Source organism: Rhododendron vialii, chromosome 9a, assembly GCF_030253575.1.
Source record: "Rhododendron vialii isolate Sample 1 chromosome 9a, ASM3025357v1".
NCBI classification, from domain to species: Eukaryota; Viridiplantae; Streptophyta; class Magnoliopsida; order Ericales; family Ericaceae; genus Rhododendron; species Rhododendron vialii.
This window is the reverse complement of record NC_080565.1, coordinates 17196360-17219785: the sequence shown is the minus strand read 5'-3', so window position 1 is coordinate 17219785 and position 23426 is coordinate 17196360. Positions and strand designations below refer to the sequence as shown.

The following is a 23426-nucleotide window of genomic DNA, read 5'->3' as shown; positions in this document are numbered from 1 at the left end:
ACCCGCCGCCGCCGCCACGGAGCGGCAGTGCTGCAACACACAGCCGTTGCTGTTGTTCCTACTTCCCATCTCTCTCTCCTCTCCCTCCACCACCACCAACCTAACACCCAACCACCATCACCACCATAACACCATCACACTCGAACCACCACCCCCATCGTAAATCAGTCCACCGCACACATCCCATGCCACCACTACAGATCCGCACCTCATTGCCGCTGCTACAACCCAAAGCCACCACTGGGCACAGCTCCGAGCAGTCTCCTAACAATAACATCCCCGGATGTCTCACTCTTCTACCGTAATCTCCTTCACCTCCCCCACACCCGCAATTCTCTCTCTCTCTCGCATGGATTTGAATAGAGAAATGAATAGTTATAAATGGGTACGTGGGAATTTTATGGGCAGCCCACTAAACATTTAGGGCACCCATGTACTTTCTTTTTCACCACCCCATTAAATAGTAAAAAATGTTCGTGGGGTGGGGGCCTGAATGATCACATTCATCACTGAGCAAGATGAGTTTGTCAACGAAATTCGAGAGCCACTCTAGTTCGTATATTGGTTTTCTATACATGAGCAAGATGGATATTGGGCTGTCTATCCTGGCATGGTTCTTGGTGGTGATAATGAGCAAGATTGGGTCGCCGGCGACGGAGGATGGGATGGTGGTGATTGAGGCGGTGGGAGGTGGGGCGGAGGTGATTGGGTATGTGGGGATGGGAGGAGATGACAAGAATTTTTTTTTTTTTTTTTTTTTTGGGGGGGGGGGGGGGGGGATGATTTGGAAAGGGCATTTTAAGCTTAAGAAATTCATTTCCTGTTAAACTTATCTATTTTCCGTCCAAAATGTTAATATTTGTTAACGGATTTGGACGGAGGGGGTCATGTTGCTTGATTTTGATAGTTGAAGGGGTCATGTTGATGAGTTTTTTAGTTGAGGGGGTGATGTTGACAAAACGTGATAGTTGAGGGGGTGTTTTTGAAATTAAGTGCCTAAAACACATGTTAGTAGGTTCAATGTATACATTTATATCTAGGTTCATTCACACATCTTTTTGAATGTATTCATTAATTAGGTTCATTTCATTTAGAGTTCTAGGAATTCGAAGAGTCTTTCCCATGGATTATAAATTGAGATGTAATCTTTCTTTTGGAACAGAGTTGATTAATGAATTGAGTTTTACAAGGTTGAGGCCATTGTAATTGGGGTTTGGGTTGCGGTCCTTCCTTGCAGAAACCACCTAACCCTTGCGAGGGTGAAGCACCTCTATCTTTCTTTCTCTCTATTTCTTCTTTGTGCACACTCTTCTCCTTCTCATTCTTCCTTTCTTCTTCTAAGCACACTTATTCAAATAATATTCTTATTTCCCCACCCAAAAGCACCACGGTTCTTATTGTAGGCAACAATATTCTGAGTGTTCTAAAACCGTCCTAAATCAGATATCTTTATTCAGATTGGAGTAAAGAATTCTCTAAAATCCTCTTCACTCTTATGCCCAAACTCCTATTGAAATAAGTTTACCTATATTGTACTCAATTCTATGGAGACTTTCCTTTAACCAAAATTTTCAAGTCACTTTGGTGTGGCTTTCAAATTCAAAACCTGTCATTAACGAAACATAAGTCAAATCTGGGTTTAACCAAACGAATAAAGCCTTCGTAAAATCCATGTAATTCAAGCATAAATTCATTCCACACAAGCAAAGTCCCTAGGACAACGCACATATATGTGCAACTTGCATATTGAAGTCTACTACTCATTATGAACACATACTTTTTAGTTACGGACACAATCTATAGTCAACTGAGTTTTCACCGCTGCCAAAAGATAAAATCAACTTTGGAGAGAAATATCACAAGTATTCAAAGCCATAAGTAGAAAACACTTGATAATCATTCCATTAGTTCCAAAGGTATTATTTAAACATCACTATTCAAGCATTCGCATTTTTAATGGCAAAGGCACTATCAAACTCTCAAACAACTTTTGTGTATAAACATAATACGAGAGTGTACAATCATTCCATTTAGTTGAAAACATATTGTGTGGCCCGTTGATCCTTAGTCTGAGCTCCTCTTCAATTGGTTCAAGTGTTTCCTAGCCGTCTTGCCCTAACCTGTACAGTGAACGCACGACTAAGACCTGGCTAGGGTTGACGGGCAAGGCTCTCCGGTGAGAGGATGAGAATGTGCAAAGAGTAAAGCAAGAGACTAGGGTTTTAGGGATTGAGTAGCATGTACCTTTTAGGGCTGCTATCCTTTGGTATTTATAGAGTTTGCTTGACTTGTTCTCCAAGTACGGGCATGTGCCCTGCACGGGTCGATTGACGTCACTGATGAGATCTGGTAACCATTTTTGGTGTGTGCTGGCACCCCATGTGCGCTCATCATTATCTCTTGGCGTAACGGTTTCAGCACGTGGAGCGACGCATGGTACCACGGTTGGCCGAGTCTCGCCATTGGCCGAGCCTGAAAGTAGGTAATGCCACGGATGAATGGCACTAATGGGGGTTAACAATCCTGACGGTAGCCAAACCAAAAGGTTCTTCTCCTTGGCCGAGCCTTCAGATAAGTAGGGGGCCATTCCCAGCTCTGATTGTAGCCGAACCTGAGCATCGAGGACACGGCCACCCCCATGGTGAGGCCTCAATTCGCATTCGTTGAGCAGGGGTTCACGACATTAAGTTTGGCCTACTACAATCGCCCCTCAATTTCTGCCGATGCCTTTGCATGGTAGGAATTGATATCGAACTTTGGAATTTGCCGAACCTGAATGATTGTGGATGTGGCCACTGCTTGACCGAACCATGCAGTCTTCTGTCTCTTCGAAAGAAAGCTATAACCACCGGTGTCACCCCAATTGATGAATGCCAGGTGTCATTTTCTGCACGGGTGCGGCAGATGAAAGGACGCCTGGCATGCGCTACGGTTTTGCACGACTGCCCCATTAAAGCCACGTGTCACTGGTTCTGCGGTGTAATAATGGGAGGGAAATTCGAAACCCCTTCCCTTCCCCTATATAAGCGGCAACAGAAGGAGACAGAAAGCTTACAGACCCTCTTTCTCTCTCTAAAACTCCATAGCCAGAGCATCTCTCCACTTTCCTACTTCCAGCTTCGATTTCTCGAAGATCCACCATCAGATCTTCTCAAAATCTTCAGGTATGTCTTCGATTCACGTCATTTTTCTCTTTTCTGCAGTTTTCACGCCATTTTCCATTGTTTTTTGACATTTTCTTCGAAGTTTTTGTTTTGAATGAATAGTACGAAAACGGGGATGAACAGTAATGTTCATCCCTGTATTCAACCTGTTCTTCCGAGCCCTAGCTCTGATGCTGGTTGGCTCTAGCCGACATTGGATAGCGCCGAACCCCCAAATCTAAATTTCGAGAGATTTACGAACTTGTGTCCGTAGAGTAAACTAGGGTGGGCCAGTAGGGTAGCCGAACTTAGCGAGACCCTTGTCTTTCTACCGACGATGAGGTTTCTCATTTGCTTTCCTTTTGATTTGTTAGGTCTGGCTCACCCAGTGATTGTCATCTCTTCCGATTCCGAAAGCTCGGGGGATGACTCCGACGATGCGTTGATCCGAGAGTGGTTGGATAGGAGTAGGAGCCGACACCAGAATTCCTCCATAGCTTCGAACATGACCGAGGCTGTGCCACATAGGGGGCCGGAGGCCAAATCTAGATTCAATTCTGGGGCCGGGGCCTCGACATCTGTAAAGTCAGGATGCGATGCCGCTCTGGCTGTTGACACGAAAGTCGCCGACCTCTACGAGCGAGGTCAGGTTTGCTCTCACGCCCATTTCTTTAGTTGCGTCCCCGGAGAATATGAGAACTTCTGCCGAGAGTACAACATTCCAGATGATGTGATCTTTAGCCAAGTGACTAGTGACCGGATCAAGGATAGGAGGGAGCACAGGCCCGAGCATATCACAGTTCCTCTTATGGCCATTTGCGAGGCTGGGCTTCGGTTCCCTCTACACCCATTTTGAGGGAGCTCCTGGCTCGGTTCAGCCTCGTCCCTCACTTCTTCGCTATCAATGGCTTTATTATCGTGATGGCTGTGGTCGCATTAAAGGAAAGCCACGGGTTGGACTTCTCCGTCGCTGATCTCTTCGACACATACATCATGTCTCGGCACGGCCGCACCGAGTGTAGGTACCTTTCAACGCGCCGAGGCAAAGAGCCCTTAATGGATGGGTTGCCCAACACTGACAAATGGGCAAACTTCTACGTGGAGGTACACTTCAGAGGTTGCTCAATTTCCTTCTTTCCTTTATTTTGTCGTGCCTGTTTTTCATTCGTTGAATTGCTTCATGCATATTGTCTGTTTTCACCTTTTTTTGCAGATCACCGAGCCATCACCAAGACTTTGCAATCTCAATCCACCAAGAAGAATGTTGACGTCTTGAGATCGCAGGCTTGCCGAGACATGCCAACGATGTTGGGCTACATCCCTTCTTACAAGGGCAAGCTTAAGAGGAAGGAGAATGAGGCAGGTGAGCCGAGCAAGAAGGCCGAGACTTCGAGGAAAGGTGGGAAAAAGGGAAAAGAGCCGAGGGTGAAGTTCCCGACCTTCACGAAGCCAGCTTCCTTTTGGTTCAATTAGAGTCAAATAAAGGTGCTACCGGGTATTGACGTGCCTCTCCAAACCATTCTGCCCGAATCCGCCGAGGAGATGTCAAGGAATGTCGTGCGCGTGAACCTAAGGGATAACGTCTCGGCTCTGGCAAGCGGGGTCCGACCCGACCGAGCCCCAAGGTAAAAGATAGAAGGTAACCCATGACTTCTTTCCCTCCAAGCCTCCCACTCCTCGCCCTTCAGAGAAAGAACGGCCCTAGGCATCAGCCGTTGGTGGTTCAAAGGAGGCTCTGAAATCAATCAGTCCTGCCGAGCATGTGGTTGCTCAGGAGTTTACGCCTTCTTATGCTTCGGTAGATGGGAGGCTGGTGATCGTTAAGGATAGTATCAAGGCCGACCCTGGTCTTGCCGTCACAATGCTCCAAGGTCTCGCCCTGCCGAAGGATATGGAGAAGGTTCCTCAGGAGCCGAGCTTAGTCCATGCGAGTGCCTACCTTGTACAGGTTCGTCCGAGCCCCACTTTCTTTGTTTTTGTTCTTTTTATTTTCCCGAGCTTGATGAATCTTCTTATGCAAGCTGGGCAGGCTCTGCTCAATGCTACAAACAAAGTTGCACTTGCAACTGCCGAAAGATCCCGCTACTGCAAGGATCTGAAATTGGAACGTGACAAGGTCAAATCACTAGAGCAACAGCTGAAGGTCGTTGAGGCCAAGAATGGGGAATTGGAGGAGAGGGACGTAGATCTTGGTAGGGCAAAGACCGCTGAGCGCGAGTTGGGGAGGATGAAAGAGGGGAGAAGAGGAAGATGAAGGAGGTGGATGCCAAGGCCAACCAGGCAGGTTTTGACCAAGCTGGGGAGGAGTATAAGAGGGATGCTCGGAAGATGGTGAATGAGGAGGTCGTGCTTAGGGTGCCCATCGCCTAAAGGACGGGGTACAAGGATGGTGTGGCTGTGGCAGCCGGAGTTCTTCAGCTAGAGGCTGACATGAATCTGACCAAGCAGATTCCAGCACAGGTTGTGCCCGAACTCAATCTGGTGTACACAGATGAAGAATGCGCCTCTCCCCCCGAAAGAGTTTCTCGAGAGTGACGAGGAAATCGAAGAAGTTTCCGGTGAAGAGGGCGAGGGTGGATCTGCCCAAGCTATTGCTGATGATGCTACGAATGCTAACCTTAATGCCAAGGTGAACGCCAAGGCTGGAAATATTGAAAAGATCTGAAGATAACATCCGCAGGTGCTGACTTTGGGGTGGTCGGTTACCACAGTTGTCAACGCTTTTCTTTTAAATACTTGTCTCTTTTTTACTTCAAATCTTATGGACTGGATGGCTCCGAACATTGGAGTTTGTCGTGCCAAATTGTAATAGTTTGTGGGGGGTCGGCATCAAACGGTTTACCACACCTTACCTCCCTACTTGGGGGATTTTGCAACTCTTTATTTTGAACGGATGAATGCCTCGATTGAATTCCTTTTCTGCAATGCTCTACTTTACTTTATGCCTTGGAGAAAGTTTTGATTATGTTGTTGCCTTGAATGATAATTATCCGTAGCCCCCACTTTGGTTTGGGTTCAGCTAAGTAGCCGAGCCTTGACCAAAGTAGTAGAAACTGGATGTTGGGGCTTCGGTCAAAATGCTATTCCTTAACCAAAGTATATAAATCTTTGCAAAGTCGAATAGGGATCTTGTCTTATGGTTCGGGCTCGGTCTTATTGTCAACCCTTAACCAAAGTACTTGAGTTTGGATCGAGAGTTTGGTTGGTGCCCCCTACTTTTGATTGGGGCTCGGCAGTGATTTAAAAAGCACGTGAAGCGCGCGCTATAGCGCGAGGCACAGCGCAGCGCAGGTTATGCGCTTCGAAGAATGGCGCTATAGCGGAAAACATCAAGGCGCAGAATAGGCGCCAAGGCGCACGCTATGGCGCAGAGGCGCAGAAGTGCACACTTTTTGTCTATGATCCAAAAATTGACCCGACGGTGCAGATTCTACAGAAAACACACACGATGCACTGAATAATATTTGCTTTTAAGTCTGATTTCAACCCTAATCGGCTAATCGATCATACACGATTCATACCCAGCAGCAGAGCGGCTTCAGCGACAGGCGATCGACGATCGATTGAGATAGCAGCTTCAGGCTTCACTCTTCAGCGAGGTAACCTCCTCCTCCTCCTCCTCTTCCTTCTCCTCGGACGTCGACATCTTCTGGTTCTGCTGTTCTGGTTCTTCTTCTTCTTTCTTCTTCCTTTTTCTTTCTTTTTCTTCAGACGCCTGTTTCTTTTTCTTGTTTTTTTATTTTACCTCCTGGGCAATTTTTTTTCTTTATGTTTTTCCTCTGCACTTCAGTAACTCCACTCCAGGTCAGTTTTTCCGTTTTTTTTTTACCTGGCCAGTGGGCTGTTCCGTTGTTTGTTTTTTTGTTTTTTTCCCAGCATGTATATGTGTTTATCACTTTATGGTATTATTTGTACTTGTTAATTGTAGATGACATCTGAAAATACTAGTAAAAAGGACCCTGGTTGGAAGTATTGCGAAAAGGTTGATCCACACAATTCTACCAAGTTGAAATGTATTTTTTGTAACGAAGTGAAAAATGGGGGTGTGTCAAGAATCAAGCAACACCTTGCCGGAGGAGCTAAAAGGAATACGGCGGCATGTCGCCGATGCCCACCTAAGGTTAGAGAGGAGATGAGGGAGCTCATACGTAAAAGGGATGAAGCAAAGAGTCAAGTTAAGTTTATACTAGATTTTGATGATGCAATGAATGATGATGATTATGACCTCGACGATGATGATATTGTTGAATCCAATCCCCATTCTAAGAAATCTTCTACTCACGGAAGCACTACCGCATCTATTCATTCTAAGCCTAAGAAACCAAGAACCATATGGCCTCTTGATACTTACTACACTCTTGAACCAAAGGTGGTGGTGGAAAATAGAAAAGCCAAGGGCAGACAGCCAAAAATTGATGAGATTGAACCACATAAGAAACTATTGAAAGACCGGGCTCATCAAGCTATTGCAAGGTGGATATATGATTGTGCGATATCTCTAAATGTTGTGAACAATGATAGTTTTGCACCAATGATAGAGGCTATTGGGCAATATGGTCCAGGTTTGCCCCCACCAACTTATCAGCAAGTGCGAGTTCCTCTTCTAAAAAAAAGAGGTGGAACATGTTAACAAGTTGATGGAGGAGCACAAAAAAGACCAGGAACAATATGGGTGTACGCTAATGAGCGATGGGTGGACTGATAGGGAAATAGAACATTGATGAATCTTTTGGTGAATTCTCCGAGAGGGACCATGTTTCCTAAATCTATGGGTGCGTCTAGATTTGTAAAGGATGCAGAAATGATATATAAATTGCTTGATGGGTGGGTGGAGCATATTGGAGAAGCAAACGTGGTTCAAGTTGTTACGGATAGTGCTGCGGCCAATGTGGCGGCAGGTGAGAATTTCAATTTGCTATTTGGTTGTTTTACTTACTTGAAGTTATGAAAAATTGAAAATCACTTATTATTCTAGTTCTAACTTCTAACACCTCTTATTTATAACAATTACCATGGAGGTTGTTGGAGGTAAAACGACCTCACTTGTTTTGGTCTCCGTGTGCTGCCCATTGCTTGGACTTGATGTTAGATGACATTTTCAAGTTACCAAATTTGAAGACAACTTGGGAAAGGGCAATAATGATACACGGTTATATTTATAAACGACCATGTTTGTTGAATATGATGAGGCAATTGACCCAGAGGAAGGAGCTCCTTAAGCCACCAAAAACTCGGTTTGCAACCGCTTTTTTGACTTTACAAAGGGTTTATGAACAAAAGAGAAACTTAAGGAAGATGTTTACTTCAGAGAAGTGGACCAATAGCAAATGGGCAAAAGAGCAACAAGGACATGATGTAGAAAAAGTCATGTTAATGGCCTCATTTTGGAGGAATGTGCTCCTTGCCCTCAAGTTCGCTTCCCCACTTGTTAAGGTACTTAGATTGGTTGATGGAGAAGTCAAGCCTCCAATGGCATACATTTATGAGGCTATGGATCAAGCTAAAGAAACCATTGCAAATTCCTTCAATCAAAATAAGGCGATGTATGATGAGGTCTTTAAGATAATCGACAAGAGGTGGGATGTCCAATTGCATTGACCTTTGCATGCAGCTGGTTTTTACTTAAATCCTGAATTTTTTTACAAAGATCAAGAGGCTTGCAAAGTTCCAGAAGTCATTGGAGGCCTATACAAATGTATCACAAAGTTGATTCCCAATAATGATACACAAGACCTTGTTTGTGCTAACTTGATGAAGTATGAGAGAGCTGAAGGACTCTTCGGTAACCCAATGGCAAAGAGGCAAACAGGTACAAGGGCACCAGGTATCACCATCACACCATGTTAACCTTAATCTAGTAACTAATTTAAGTCCTAAGAGTTGCACTTTAAGAATGTTTTCCAATATCTATATTCTATGGTGTGCAGCTGACTGGTGGGCCTCTCATGACACTCCCGACTTGCAAAAATTTGCCATCAAAGTTCTTAGCCTTACTTGTAGTTCCTCAGGATGCGAGCGTAATTGGAGTGTCTTTGAGCATGTGAGTATATGATAATCAAGTGCATTCACTGACTTCCTTTAGTTATGTATGATCATGAATTTAAGTCCCTTTTATAATTAATTGTTAATGCAGATTCACAAAAAAAAAAGGGAATAGACTAGCTCAAAAGCGTCTCAATGATTTGGTATTTGTTAAGTACAATAGAGCATTGAAATGTCGATACCTCAAACGTGATCACATTGATCCCATATCCTTGAAAGAAATTGATCAGAGCAATGAATGGTTGGTTGGGAAGATGGAGGAAGAGTTTGTGTTTGAGGGTGATGGTGATGATTTGAATTGGGATGATGTTGCTTTGGCTTCTGGAGCCAAAGAACCAAGGAAAACAACGAGAGCATCAAGTTCAAAGTCAACAGACTCAACACCTATCGCGAAATTGGCAAAACCAACTCCAAAGGCTAAGGCTTCAAGAGGAAAGACATCTCTTATAGATGAGGAGAATGAAGAGGAAGAATGGGAGACGGATGATGAGGAAGAAGATGTGGAAGGATATAAATCAGAATCATCAGATGATGATGAAGAACAAGATGAAGTTCTTGGTTCTGAGAATGATGATTAATGCCTATGCATGCCTCTAGATTTTACTGCCTTTAATCCTTTTGTTATGTCTCTAAAGCTAAACATTATTATGTTAGCTTTTCACGGATGATATGTTTAGTGTTTGGTACTTTCGTTTAACCATTGACATGTTATGTTTTATGACATTTGAAAGTTTTACAAGTGTTTGTTTGTGTTGAAAACTTGTTCTAATAAAATTTGCCTTGTTGCAAAGAATTTTTTTTTTTTGCGCTTCGCGTCAATAAAGCGCGCGCCGCCCCTTGCGCCTTGCACTAAAGCCCTAGGGGACGCCTTTCGCCATTTAAAACACTGGGGCTCGGCCAAAGTGCCAGCCCCTAGCCAAAGTACGAAGGACTTAGATGTTTGAAGTTTGTGGGTGGTTTGCTCACAGAACCGTGAGTATAACCGAGCTGTGGCCGACCTTATTGTCTTGCCAAGCTAAACCGTAGCCTAAATTCCAGCCGTAATGTGTGCCTTAGGCTCGGTGGACCATATGTCCGGGGTGCTTCTAGGGACCCCTTCGAGGGCATCATAATGGCCGAAGCAGTGGCGCAAGCGCTGTTTGTGGGTCTGACCGAAGTCATCATTTGCGGTTGTCAGCAAGTGCTGACGTGGGTTAAAATTTTAGTAAAAAACTAGGAAAAATTGAACGTAAAGAACATCAATTGCCGAGTAAGACATTGTACTTGTATTAAAAACTAGGATGGAATACAAGTTGAAACGAACTTTCCCGAATTACAGTTTGACCATCATGAACATAGATAGTGGCCAAGGCCGACGCAACACAAAAATGGAAATCAAGGCCTGGGGCCGAAACAAAATATAAGCTAAAATGGATAGTGGCCGAGGACTTGGCACACTAGAGGAGTTTCACATATATGCGTTTTTCAAGTTCTAGGCGTTCCACGAGTTTGTGAGGACCTTTCCGTTCATCTCCTCCAAGACATAAGCTCCTTCACCAGCAATCCGAACCACACGAAATGGTCCCTCCCAGTTTGGCTTGAATTTTGTCTTCTTGTTGGCTTGCAAAACTTTCCTCCATACCAAGTCATCTGGCTTGAAGGTTTTGGTCCTCACACTACGGTTGTAGCCCTTGGCGACCTGTTGTTGGTATTCGGTGAGCTTCAGTCGTGCGTCATCACGCTTCTCCTCTGCTAGAATCAGCTCTCGTTCGACAACTTCTTCATTAGTTTTTGGGTCGAAATTTCCAGTCCTTAAGGTGGGGAATCTGGACTCTAGAGGGATTACGGCCTCCATGGCAAACGCCATGCAAAACGGTGTCTTGCCTGTGGATCGCCGAGGTGTAGAACAGTACGTCCACAGGACTCGTGGCAACTCCTCGGCCCATTTTCCTCTTTTGGAGTTAAGCCAACGTTTAATCCCAGCACAGACTGTCTTGTTTGTTGCTTCGGCTTGTCCATTTCCTTGAGGGTATGCAGGGGTAGAGTTAAAGAAATGTATCCCAAATTCTGCACAGAGGCTGGTGAGGTCTTTGCCGACAAACTGGGTCCCGTTGTATGAGACGATGGCATAAGGGACGCCGAATCTGGTAACGATATTCCGCTAGACCAACCTCCGAACGTCAAGCCTCTGTGATTGTCACAAGAGGCTCGGCTTCTACCCACTTCGAGAAGTAATCCATTGCCGTGATGAGATATTTGAAATCACCTGGTGCTACTGTTGGCAACTTGCCGACAATGTCAAGCCCCCATTAGGCAAAAGGCCAAGGCTTGGTTATTGAGGAGAGATTCTGTGCAGGTTGCTTAGGAATGGGGAAGAATAACTGGCACGGTCGGCATTTGCGAACAATCTCTTCGCAGTCTTTCTTCATGTTCTTCCTAAAATATCCTTAACTCATCGCGCGTTGACAGAGGGAACGACCGCCAAAGTGACAGCCGCAGCTACCTGAATGGAGCTCAGCAAGAATTTTTAGCACTTGTGTTGGATGAACAAGTAGGTACGGCCCAGAAATGGATTTCCTGTAGAGTTGACCGCTTTCGGAGAGCCAATAATAAGCAGCCTTATTCCGGATGCTGTAAGCCTCTTTTTTATCTGCTGGTAGCATGTCGTCTATGAGGAATGCAACAATTTCGTCCAACCAACTTGGACTGAGCTCGATGTTGAGTACTTCTGGAGTTGTTTCAAAAGTTGGATGGTCGATGCTATCGAAGTTGATGGTCCGGAATTCTAAAGCCTTAGATGCCGAAGCGAGGCTGGCGAGTGCATCGGCATGGGCGTTGTGCTCGCGGCTGATTTGCTCAATCTTGAAGTTCTTGAATTGTTGGATGAGTTCGGCCGCTGTTGCATGGTATTTCAGCATCGTGGGGTCCCTCCCCAAAACCTGATTGACTATTAGTTGGGAATCGCAGAAGACAATCAGATCAGCGACCTTCATTGCTATCGCGGTGCATAAACCAACCAAAAAGGGCCTTGTATTCGGTTTCATTGTTTGTGGCAAGGAAGTCGATGCTGATAGCGCTTTCATGTAGCGTCCCACAAGGGGAGACCAGGACCACTCCTACCCCCGCTTCATTGTTGTTGGAAGCACCGTCAACATGGAGGCGCCAGATGTCTACTTGAAAAAGGTGCCAAAGCTGTTGGGCTGTTTCTTATTCTTCAACGGGTTAGGGTGGTATGGGGGTGTTGAGGATGTCCGTGTCTTCTGGAGTCAATTCGGCTATGAAGTCGGCGAGGATTTGCCCTTTAATTGCTGTCCATGGCTCAAAGCGAATGTCGAAATTTGCTAGTTCAACGGCCCACTTGGAAACTCTGTTGGAGAGGTCGGCTTTCCGAAAAAGGCTCTTGAGATGGTGCTCCATTAGGACGGTTATAGTGTGAGATTGGAAGTACGGCAGTAGCTTCCTTGCAGCAGAGAGGAGTGCAAGTGCCAACTTCTCGAGAGGGAGGTAGCGTGTTTACGCGGGTAGGAGCGTTTTGCTTGTGAAATAGATAGGCATGTCATCGGCGCCTTCTCGCCGAACCAATGCTAAGCTGACGGCGTGAGCCAAGACGGCGAGGTACAGGTAAAGAGTCTCAAATTCTTTTGGTTTCACCAAAAGTGGAGCCGAGCTAAGATAGCCTTTGAGTTCGGCTAATGTCAATGTTTTAAATGGCGTTTGGCAGTAGTCGGGCGGAGACCCACCTCCAAGCACCAAGCCGCCTAGGTAGCGCCAAGCCGCCTAGGTGGCGCCAAGCAATTCGGCGGATTTTTTTTTTTTTTTAACAAACCATTATCCAATCAAACTATATTTCATGTATCCATAATGCAAGTTCAAACTTCAAAGTACAAACCCAAATGAAATTAAGTAGTAGCAATTAGCAAATAAGTTGAATAAAACAATAAGTAGCAGGGCTTCGCTCACCTCCCCCGTATTATTTTTTTTATTTTTTTTTTAGGCCACGAAAGGCCTCCAAAGGCGCCGACAACGCCGCCAAGACCGCCAAGGCGGCCGCCAAACACCACCAAACCTCCCTGGGCGCCAAATCAAACGCCAAAGGCTATTGGCATGGCAACAAGGCACCTCCAAGCGCCTAGGCGGCCTGGGCGGCCACCATTTAGAACACTGGCTAATGTTGTGTCGCAGTCTGGAGTCCACTCAAAATTGCGTTGGCTTTTACCTTTCAATGCGTGAAAAAATGCATGGCACTTGTCTGATGACTTGCTGATGAACCGGTTTAGAGCTGCCGCCATGCCCGTTAGTCTCTGGACTTCTCTGATTGTTCGTGGTAGTCGGAAGTCTGCAACGGCCTTGATTTGGTTGGGGTCAGCTTCGATGCCACGCCTGGTGACCAAGAGGAGCCGAGCGTCTTGCCTACTGGATGACTAGTTTGGAATCTTTTTTGATGTTGAGTGAGTGACTAATGAAGTTTGGATCGACCCCTGGCATCTCGTAGGGGGTCCATGCAAACACTTCGATATTGTCCTTGAGGAATTGGAACATTTCTTTGCGTTCGGCGTCACTGAGGGATGAACCGAGTAGAAAGAAGCAAGAGCCGTCCGCGTTGATTGGCATGGATACGAGGTCTTCGATTACTTTGTCCTCGGCTTTTCGCAGACGTCTTCAATGACTGCCATGTCTGGTATTTCGACCCATTGGACTTGCTTTGCTTTGCTCGAGTTGTGAACGGCCGAGACGTAACACTTTTTGGAGGCGACTTGATCGCTACGTAGATCCTCTTGCCTTCCGTTTGCGCCGATAAAGCGGACGACATGGTGGTAGGTGGAAGTACTGGCTTGCATACCATGAAGCCAGGTTCGGCCAAGAATGGCATTGTATGGGCTCGGCGTTGACGACGATGAACTCAACGCTCAACGTTTTTGAACCAACGACGACAGGAAGATGCAGCCGAGCGACTAGATGGGGGCCCCATTGAAGCCGAAGAGGGGAACTTCGGCTGGCTGTAGTGCCAACTCTGGGAGATCGAGTTTCTTAAAGGGGTCGTAATACATGACCTCTGCAGAACTTCCTTGATCGATGAGGACTCGCTTAACATCATGGATGCCAATCTGGACGGTAACCACAAGGGCGTCGGAATGATGGGTTTGTACCATCTCGAGGCCACGCTCGGTGGAGGTGATTGTCCATTTTGGTACGTCCTATGGGCGTGGTCGTTTTGACCCAGGTCCCACCGAGAGTATCTACTTGGAGGTTGAAGCGCGATCAAGATCGGCTCGAATGGTGGTTTCGGATTCCTTGTTGATTGGGCCATGGATGATGTGGATAGTCATTCGTGGCTCATTGGAGTTTGGGTTTGTGAGAGGCTGGCGAGCGGGTGTCTTGGCTCGGTCAATATATTGGTCGAGGTGTCCTTGAGATGCAAGGCACTCCAAGAGTGCTTTGTATGGGGCACTGGCAGAAAGACCAAATTGGTTCCTTGAAAACTGTTGATTCGGCCACATAGTCGTGTTCCTTCGGTGGATGTTTCTTTCCTTTCTTGATGTTGTTGATGTGCTTATTGGGTTGGGATTGCGGGGTGGGAATTGGTGCCAGCTGCTGAGGAGTGACTGTCGGCAGTGGAGTAGTTGGGTTGGGAATCCCCTGAATTGCTCGGTCTGCATAGAGTTCTTCAAGGGCACAGAACCTCTTCACAATCCTCATTAATTCGCCCATGCTATGCGGAGGACGGATTGCGAGTTCGTCCAAGATCTTGCTGCCAGACTCCAATCCGTTTTTGAAAGAACAAGCGGCCCAGTACTCATCGATCCCAGGGATTTTATTGAAAAGTTGCCAATATTGCTCCGAATACTGCCCGAGCGTCTTCGTCGGGAGCTTCCTCATTTGTGACAAGGATTCAGGTTCCTTGGCGTTCTGTTGCTGGTGATGAAGCAGGTATTAAATACCCATTCAAGGTCGGCTAGGTTCCGGATGGATCCAACGGGCAAATTTGTTGAACCACTGGAGTCCAAGGGAGCCGAGGTTGGCGGGGAATGCTTTGCATTTGATTTCGTCCTTCGTGGTACATAGTTCAATGGTTTGGCGAAAATGGATCAAGTGCGTGTAGGCTTCACAAGTGTTTGGGTCAAATTTAGTGAACTTTGGGCAAGGGGAAGTTGGGTTCAGCCGTTGTGTTAATTATATGGGGTGTGAAGGGCGAGAAGCCGAGGTCCTTCAGTTGACGCTCAAAGCCCGGGCGCGGTGGCTTGCCGTGCCTGTCGGTCCTTGACCTCTTGTGTTCTCTATCTTTAGAATCTTTGTCCGAAGGTTTCTCGTGGTCTCGGCGCCTGAGTTTGTCTCTCAAATCGGTTTCTGCTCGGAGTGGTCCATCAATTGATTTCTCTCTCTCTCACAACGGACTTTTTGGTCATCATCATGTTCTTCGATGCGGATGCCTTTCCCGTCTCGCCGAGTCCTCTTCTCGTTTTCCAAGTTTTCAAGTGGTATTTGGCCGAGTCGCTCGGAAACGTGTCGCTTTGTCTCTAGGGAGCCTCGGCTATGGTGGGAAGCTGTGGTGCGGGAGAACTCCGCGCATCCGGTAGAGTACGTGCTTGTGAAGGACCCGGTGGTGTCCCTAGATTCTGCTCTGCTCCTGGTGGCTCCTTGAGCAGTGCGTCGCAGAGGTTGTTGGCTGTCTATAGAGGATTGGTTCTCTTGCATCGCCCTTCTCGGGTGTGAATCCAAGACGGTCCTTCACTAAACAGCAGTAGCCCGTCTCGTAGGGCTGCTCCTGCGGTGGTGGAGGAGGTGGAGGGGGGAGGTGTTTGCTTGCGCCGCCCTCTATCGCCAGCAGATCTGGATGTGGCAGGTGCGACTTCTTGTATGTGCTGCTTCATTTGAGCCAATTTAGAGCACCAGTTCGTTGCCCCTTTCGTCATCCCGTCGTTGTAACAGGCAGATGTAAGCCATCGTTACATCGTCCTGAGCTAGAGATAGCTCAGAGCTAGCGGGAATCGAGACGTACATGTGCCTTTCCAGGGGTGGAATGATTGGATTTCTGCTGGCATCTTTGGCCCCCGAGATGGTAACGTCTGTCAGATCTCCGCCCATCGTGGCTGAGATTGTGGTTGTTCTTTGGAAGAGGAGGGTGGTTTGAGTGAGATTCGAGCCGCTTTGAATCAGAAGCATTTCACGTCGGGTTCACCAATTGTGTGGCCCGTTGATCCTTGGTCTGAGCTCGTCTTCGATTGGTTCAAGTGTTTCCTAGCCGTCTTGCCCTAACCTGCACAGTGAACGCATGACTAAGACCTGGCCGGGGTTGCCCGGCAAGGCCCTCCGGCGAGAGGATGAGAATGTGCAGAGAGTAAAGCAAGAGACTAGGGTTTTAAGGATTGAGTAGCATGTGCCTTTTAAGGCTGCTATCCTTTGGTATTTATAAAATTTGCTTGACTTGCTCTCCAAGTACGGGCATGTGCCCTGCACGAGTCGATTGACGTCACTGATGAGATCTAGTAACTATTTTTGGTGTGTGCTGGCACCCCATGTGCGCTCATCATTATCTCTTGGCGTAACGGTTTCAGCGTGTGGGGCGACGCATGGTACCACGGTTGGCCGAGTCTCGCCATTGGCCGAGCCTGAAAGTAGGTAATGCCACGAATGAACGGCAATAATGGGAATAACAGTCCTGAAGGTAGCCGAACCAGAAGGTTCTTCTCCTTGGCCGAGCTTTCAGATAAGTAGGGGGCCATTCCCGGCTCTGATTGTAGCCGAACCTGAGCATCGAGGACACGGCCACCCCCATGGTGCGGCCTCGGTTCGCATTCGTTGAACAGGGGTTCGGGACATTAAGTTCGGCCGACTACACATATTATTCGAACATCATTGAATTTTTCGTCACCGAAAATCCAATGATGTTCGCATACTAATTTTGTATATGAGCACAATGTGAGTACAATCATTTCATTGGATATAAAGATATTATTTCAACATCACTATTCTCTCCACGCAATTTTGTGGCAAAAGCAGTAATAAACTCACATACTAATTTTGTGTATAAGCATAATACGAGAATACAATTAATTTGGAGACCCTGAAATTATATTATTGCGGCCCACTATGGTCACACTGTCTCTTATGCCCGGGCCTTGAAAATTATACCAAGGAATTGGCTCACATACACATATTTTTAGTGCATGCATATTTTTTGGCTCATTAGTTACAAACTTTATAGTACGTAACACCTTTTTTTTTTCATGAAGCAACAGATAAGAGTACACCCAAAAAACTTACGCAAAATTTTGGTTAGCTAAGCATTCTTTTGGTATTAGTTTCACATTTTCCTTACATTCTTTTTGGTAAGCAACTTAACAGGGCCATACACAAAATGCACAAACAATTTGGGAAAAAAAGCGAAGTTGTCTCCTAGTTCAGTTGGTAAAGCAAGTAATGGCAGCCCCAGGGTTAATCCGGTTGGTTGGTGGGTTTGCTCCCCACACAATTGACCACTATTTAAGTCTTGCGGTCAAGCCGCAAGAAAGTAATTTGTTGTGAATTCCCTAGTTCCGGCGTGTGCTTTTGACCGGACCATGGGAGGGGATTAGCTCAGTTAGGGTATCTGGTTCAGCCAAACAAACCCTGCTCTGTCAACTCTATCACTTGGTGCAGCTCTGTAGTTAGGGTGCCTTAATACCCAAGCCCAATATAAGGGCGTGTCTTTCATTACTGGCTGCGCCATTTCCTCTCCCTCACTAACCTCCTTCACCGTGCTGCCATTCATTCACTCAACTATCCCACTCGCATACTCTTCCTCTCATCATACTAAAGGGGCTTGGGCTCGAAAGCTAGCCTTACTCAACAAGCCCCTTTATTAGGTTGGTTGCTTGTCTCCACTCATTGAAGATTCTATCTACAAAAGAAGGTCAACGGGGGATACTCAAATTGCTCTCATTGACACCATCTACGAGAAGGTGAGGTCGTCTTTCTTTCCAATGCTTCTAGACACCATACGGTCGACCTTAAAGCCTTAAAGGCGGAGAAGGGGAGGAGCAGCTCTCTCTGAATACGGTCTTTGTCGGCCTTTGTTCCGGTCAAGCTCTCTCTTTTTTTGTCCATCACATTAAGAAGGTGCACGTAAACTGGCCCAGACACCTTCGAACCAAAAGAGAGAGAGAGAGAGCAGGTAATGGCACTTCACTTGGTGATGGTCAAACCCACCCCACACTCCCATAACCCCTTGGACAGTAAAATGGGAAATTAGTTGACCGGACGGGGAATTAGTTGAATGCGCGCAAGCTGACCCGGACACCCTCTCACCGGTAATGGCACTTCACTTGGTGATGGTCAAACCAAACCCGACTCCCATTTCCCCCAGGACAGTGTAGAACATAATTTTCTTGGATAAAAAGAAAAGGGAAAAAAGCTTTACCCGAATCGACCAGTCTTCCAAGCTTGACCGATCTTATTACTCCCTCCTATCCTCGAAATACTGACGAAATCCTCCTCGGTGAACTCGGCATTGTTATAAGCCAACAGAGCCGGGCCCTGCCACTGAGCCAACCCGGGCGACAACAGCGAGTCGTAGCCGTGGCGCCGCCGGTCCAGGCACAAGCAGACCCTGGTGGCGCCCGCGTCGTCGGCGTTCTGCACGAGCTCTCTCAGCACCGTCGTCCCCTCGGGGTAATTCGATAAGACCTCTCGGATCCTGCGAGTTAGGTCAACCTTCTGGCCGAAATCTTCCAGGAGGAGTGGGTCCCCTCGAGACTCCATGGGATTTGGAGAGAGAACGGGTGAAGGTCTCTGGTGTCAATCCATTGGTGAAGTGATGATGAGAATTCTTTTTGCAGTGATGATGAGCATTGGATTGAATGTGAATTTTTCTGAGCCAATTTTATAAGGTACCGACGGTGTAAAGAGAGAGAGAGAGAGAGAATTAGAGTCGGCGACTGTTTCTGATGTGTTCGAATTTATACGATTTTTTTTTTTATAAATTTTTTTTTTTTTTTAATCCGCATGTATGTGGTACCTTTTTTTTTTTTTTTTTTGATCCGCCATGTATGTGGTACTTCCTCCTTCCCAAATTACTACTCCCTCCATCCATTAAATAAGTGTTCGGCGGGTAAAATTAGACCTTTAAAAAGATGCATTTGTTTCGTTAAAAAAATTAATTTTTTATCACAAATCAATAGATAACAATAAGTTCTATTAGATTGTGAAAAAAATTAAATTTTTTTATGAAAAATATGCATGTTTTGTAAAGCCTAGTTTTGCGCGCCGGACACTTATTTAGGGACTGAGGAAGTATTATTTTTTCATTCCGAAGTTTATTTTAGTAATGCCAAATGGCACTTTTAATGAATCCATCCGAATGTATACAATAAAAAAAATCTACGAACTACCCACCATAGAAAATATACATGAAAAAACACAAGGAGAAAGAGACAAGCTAGTGTCTAGATTCTATGCCGAGCCAAGCTCAATCCACACCGCCTCACAAGGTTGGGTCACGTGGTGCAGTAATCTGTCCACCAAGCCACCTTGGGCAGGCGAAACCCAAACAAAGACAGCAATCATGCTCTGTTGGAAACAGACTGAATGTAACGACCCTGATTTTTGATAAATAAAAATTTTGTTAAATATTTAAATTTTATTTTAATTATTTGGATTGCTTTTGAAATTTCTTTTTAATTTATAATAATCCGTCATAATTAGATTTGATACTTATAAAATTATATTTTTTCGCACCAAACAATCTAATCATTTTCTAAAGACAAGTATGCTTATAGAAGCACTTATTTTCTTAATGAGTAAAATAAAATCTTTAAATTATATTTCTTGGCTAGAAATCCTACTTAGCAAGTAGAATTAGCTTCCAACCGATTAGTTGGAGAAACCGAACTACTTCACCTAGTTACAATATCCTAACTCTAGATGGACCTTTTTGACCATCTTTGAGCCTTATGGACCCCTCTCAACCCTAATTGAACCTTTTAGACTTAGGGAGGTAATCATTATACTTCATGTCTAGTCATTTCAACCTTACTTATCATCAATATTCCTCTACTCATTGGATAATAGTTGCTACGGAAATTTTTATCCCTTAGATAATAGAAACTAGACTTGCCAATGTATATATAGATTTGACAAGACAAATCATGGACCATAGGAAGCCATCATTTTGCTTTCAAAAGAAGCAAACTTAGTCTTGTCATGCATGCCAACCTAAGACTAATAGCCCTAAACCTAATAATTACCCTCTAAGGCTTACTTTCCTAGATTTTCTCTCGGTATATATATACATACCTACATACATAGTACAAGAGAGAGAGAGAGAGAGAGAGAGAGAGAGAGAGAGAAGGCCGAGAGGAGAGAGAAGAGTGAATGTGTGTGCATGTGTTTTGTGTACTCTAGCAAGCAACCTCACATACACCTTTTGGCCAACCTTGCACTCAACCTAGTGACCTTTGACAACTCATTCTTAAACCTATTCAAGCACACAATTTTAGCCTTTAATCAACCGAGGAATTGACTACAGCCTAGATCTAAGATTGACTAGACATGGAAAGACTACTCTCTAGCCTAGCTATTATTTCTTTCTTACTTGCAAGACTTGCTAACCTAGACTATAATTACTTAGGAATTACTTACAAGCCTTAGGAAATCTCCATAATAACCTATACTTACACCTAGGATGGATTGACAAGGCTTTGGCTTGTTGAAAAGCTTGATTGGATAAGACATGGAGCAAAAAAATGAGATAAGAAGAGGGGGGGGGGGGGGGGCGGCCATGAGAGGGAGGAGGAGAGTCCATCCATTTGCAATAAATGGCACCCCATTCTTGCCATTCAACTCACACCTTGAAACCTTTCAACTTCTTTATCTAGAAATCTTGTGTTCTTACTTTGTTCTTCAGTGTTCTTGAGTTGTTCTTGAGTTCTTCAAGAAACTCATCCTAGGCTGCCACTAAACCACCACTCGACCACCCTTTCGATCCAAAAAGTTTAGTAGTATAGTCAAGATCTAGTTTCCAGAGAAACCTTTTTCTTTCGAAACTACCGGAAGCTTACCGTAGGAAGTCACTCCGTCCGATAGTCGACTTACTTTTCCATAGCCGCCCTACCGCCAAGAAGAATGGTAGAATGTCCTTACTTTCTAACTCTATGTATACGTAGAATATCCTTAACCACTTTCACTAAGTATATAAAGTTGTTTATTGCTTATAATGTTTGGAATGCATGATAATTAACAAACTCATTTTTGCTAATGGAAGTATGAGTATGTTGGAATAATTGACTTTTACTCGAATAAACATATGTTGTTTTGAACTTTCTACAAAGGAGGAAAGAACTGTTTTTGAAAGATAAGAATTTAACGCTTGATTAGAAGTATTCATATTTTGATCTTAGGATGGTTATGAGCATGTATACGTGTTTACTAGGATTATTTGTCTCGATGTGTGATAAAGCATAAATGGTATCCACTCCAAAGGCGTTATGTTTTAAGTGGTGATATGAGCATGATAAAGTAATATAGAGTTGGATGATCTTGCTAGTTTAGTTTCAAGATTACATTGAATGATTTATGATTACATATGTGAAAAGTCCTACCGCGGAGTCGTTGCATGAAAACGAGACACAGAAATCAAAAAAGTAGACACATGACACCTAGGGTGTGGTTAATGGGAAAATGTGTTTTGAAAAAGAGAACTGTTTTGGAAACCGCAATGTGGCCAGACATGGTAGCTCATTGTGTGGTGTGTGTGTGCCAATGGGAACCCGGCACGGCGGAACCATTGGGAGGATACTCGGGAGACCGGCGCAGTGGAACCGAGGTTGGGTGTGTGGCTTGGTTATCGACGGAGAGGATCCATTGCAAAATTTTGTGTGCCAATGGAAATCCGGCACGGTGGAACCATTGTGAGAATACTCGGGAGATCGGTGCGGCGGAACCAATGTTGGGTGTGTAAAACGGATTTTGAAAATGTTGATTTGGTAAATGAAAGGTGAAACCAGTGACACGATCTACGAAATGACACGTAAGAGAAACTTAGAAATCATGGACACCAACGATAGTTGAATAGTGAATGTGGATGTGTCATTGTTAACTGTTTTTGTTAGATATACATGTACTATGTGGAAATCGTTAATATTATGATCTAATGTTTGTAAGTTAAAGGGTTAGAGGGTATGGATTATTCTATTGAGCTCCTGTAGCTCATGGTGTTTCCTTTGGTGACCCTGACATATTATACTGAGAGCGACGCTGGTATAATGTGTCAGACTTTGTAGATGAACGAGGTGATGTAATACCCCGACTTTTAATTGTGTTTAGAATTTAAGTATGTGTTGAACTTGATGTTAATTATGTGATTTTGGCTTTCTTTTGCTAGTTATTAGGAAATGGAACATATGTGGTTATAGGTCTCACCTACACATGATAATTTTTCTTGCACTCTGTTAAAATGAAAGAAACGTGTAATATTTCCCGTCATCCTCATCACGTAGAGAGAGAGAGAGAGAGAGAGAGAGAGAGAGAGAACCGTTCGGTGGAAAAGAAGAAGAAGTGAAAGAAAAAAAAAGAAAAATTGGAGATTTCTTCTTAGACTTGGATTGAAGCCTAATTTGGTAAGTACATGACTAGAAGAGTAAGATTTCTTGTTCTTGATGTTCAATTTTTGCTACAAGTGCTGAATCTAAGTGGGTTTAGGGTAGAGATTGAAGTTTGGATTGGAAACCCATGAACCTCCTTTAAATTCCTAGAAATTGACATGTTTGAAGTTGTGTAATTCATGAATTTGGTATATTTGAGGTAGCCCATGAGTATGTTCAAGTTTACTTATGTTTTGTGAAGCTTTTGTATGAGTTTTGATGTGAATTTTAGGGTTTTAATTCAGAAATTCGTCCAGGTTGTGGGTAGGCAATTTAGAGCTTCAACAAAATCGAATCTGCCATGTTCTTGAGGGATTTTTCTCACCAACTTCCTGACCTTGATATTTTTACTGTAAATGCCTGTATGTGTCTTCTTTATTGTGTAAAATTTTCAGAACCTAACTCAAAATGTGGAAAGAGTTAAAAATCGTTAACTGACCTGCTGTTCTGGTATCTGCAGTGCTGACAGCATCGTCGCACTTTACGGAAACGGTCATATTTTTCAGCTCAGGTGATGAAATTTCGATCCGATTTCTGATTTTGAAACTAGACTCATAGACCTAAAAAAATGCATGAAGATTGTGTCTTAGTTATTCTTGTGCAAAGTCAGTTTTTGCGTTAAAGTGGATAGAACTGCAGATTCTGT

At 44.7% G+C, this 23426-nt stretch overlaps 2 protein-coding genes across 3 annotated transcripts in view; one reads left to right on the top strand and one right to left on the bottom strand.

Moving 5' to 3' along the window:
- Window positions 1-19068, bottom strand: part of LOC131301671 (uncharacterized) — a 45133-nt gene extending 26065 nt beyond the window's left edge. For both annotated transcript variants that reach the window (XM_058328048.1, XM_058328049.1), the window contains exon 1: window positions 18562-19068. In XM_058328048.1, the coding sequence (XP_058184031.1) occupies window positions 18562-18902 (341 nt within the window). In that variant the 5' untranslated portion in view covers window positions 18903-19068. The remainder of the gene's footprint in view (window positions 1-18561) is intronic.
- Window positions 6827-14975, top strand: LOC131301672 (uncharacterized). Its single transcript, XM_058328051.1, has 2 exons — window positions 6827-9183; window positions 9277-14975. The coding sequence occupies exons 1-2, from the start codon at window positions 9089-9091 to the stop codon at window positions 9761-9763; spliced, it is 582 nt and encodes a 193-aa protein (XP_058184034.1). The 5' UTR covers window positions 6827-9088; the 3' UTR covers window positions 9764-14975.
- Window positions 19069-23426: the final 4358 nt, after the last annotated feature.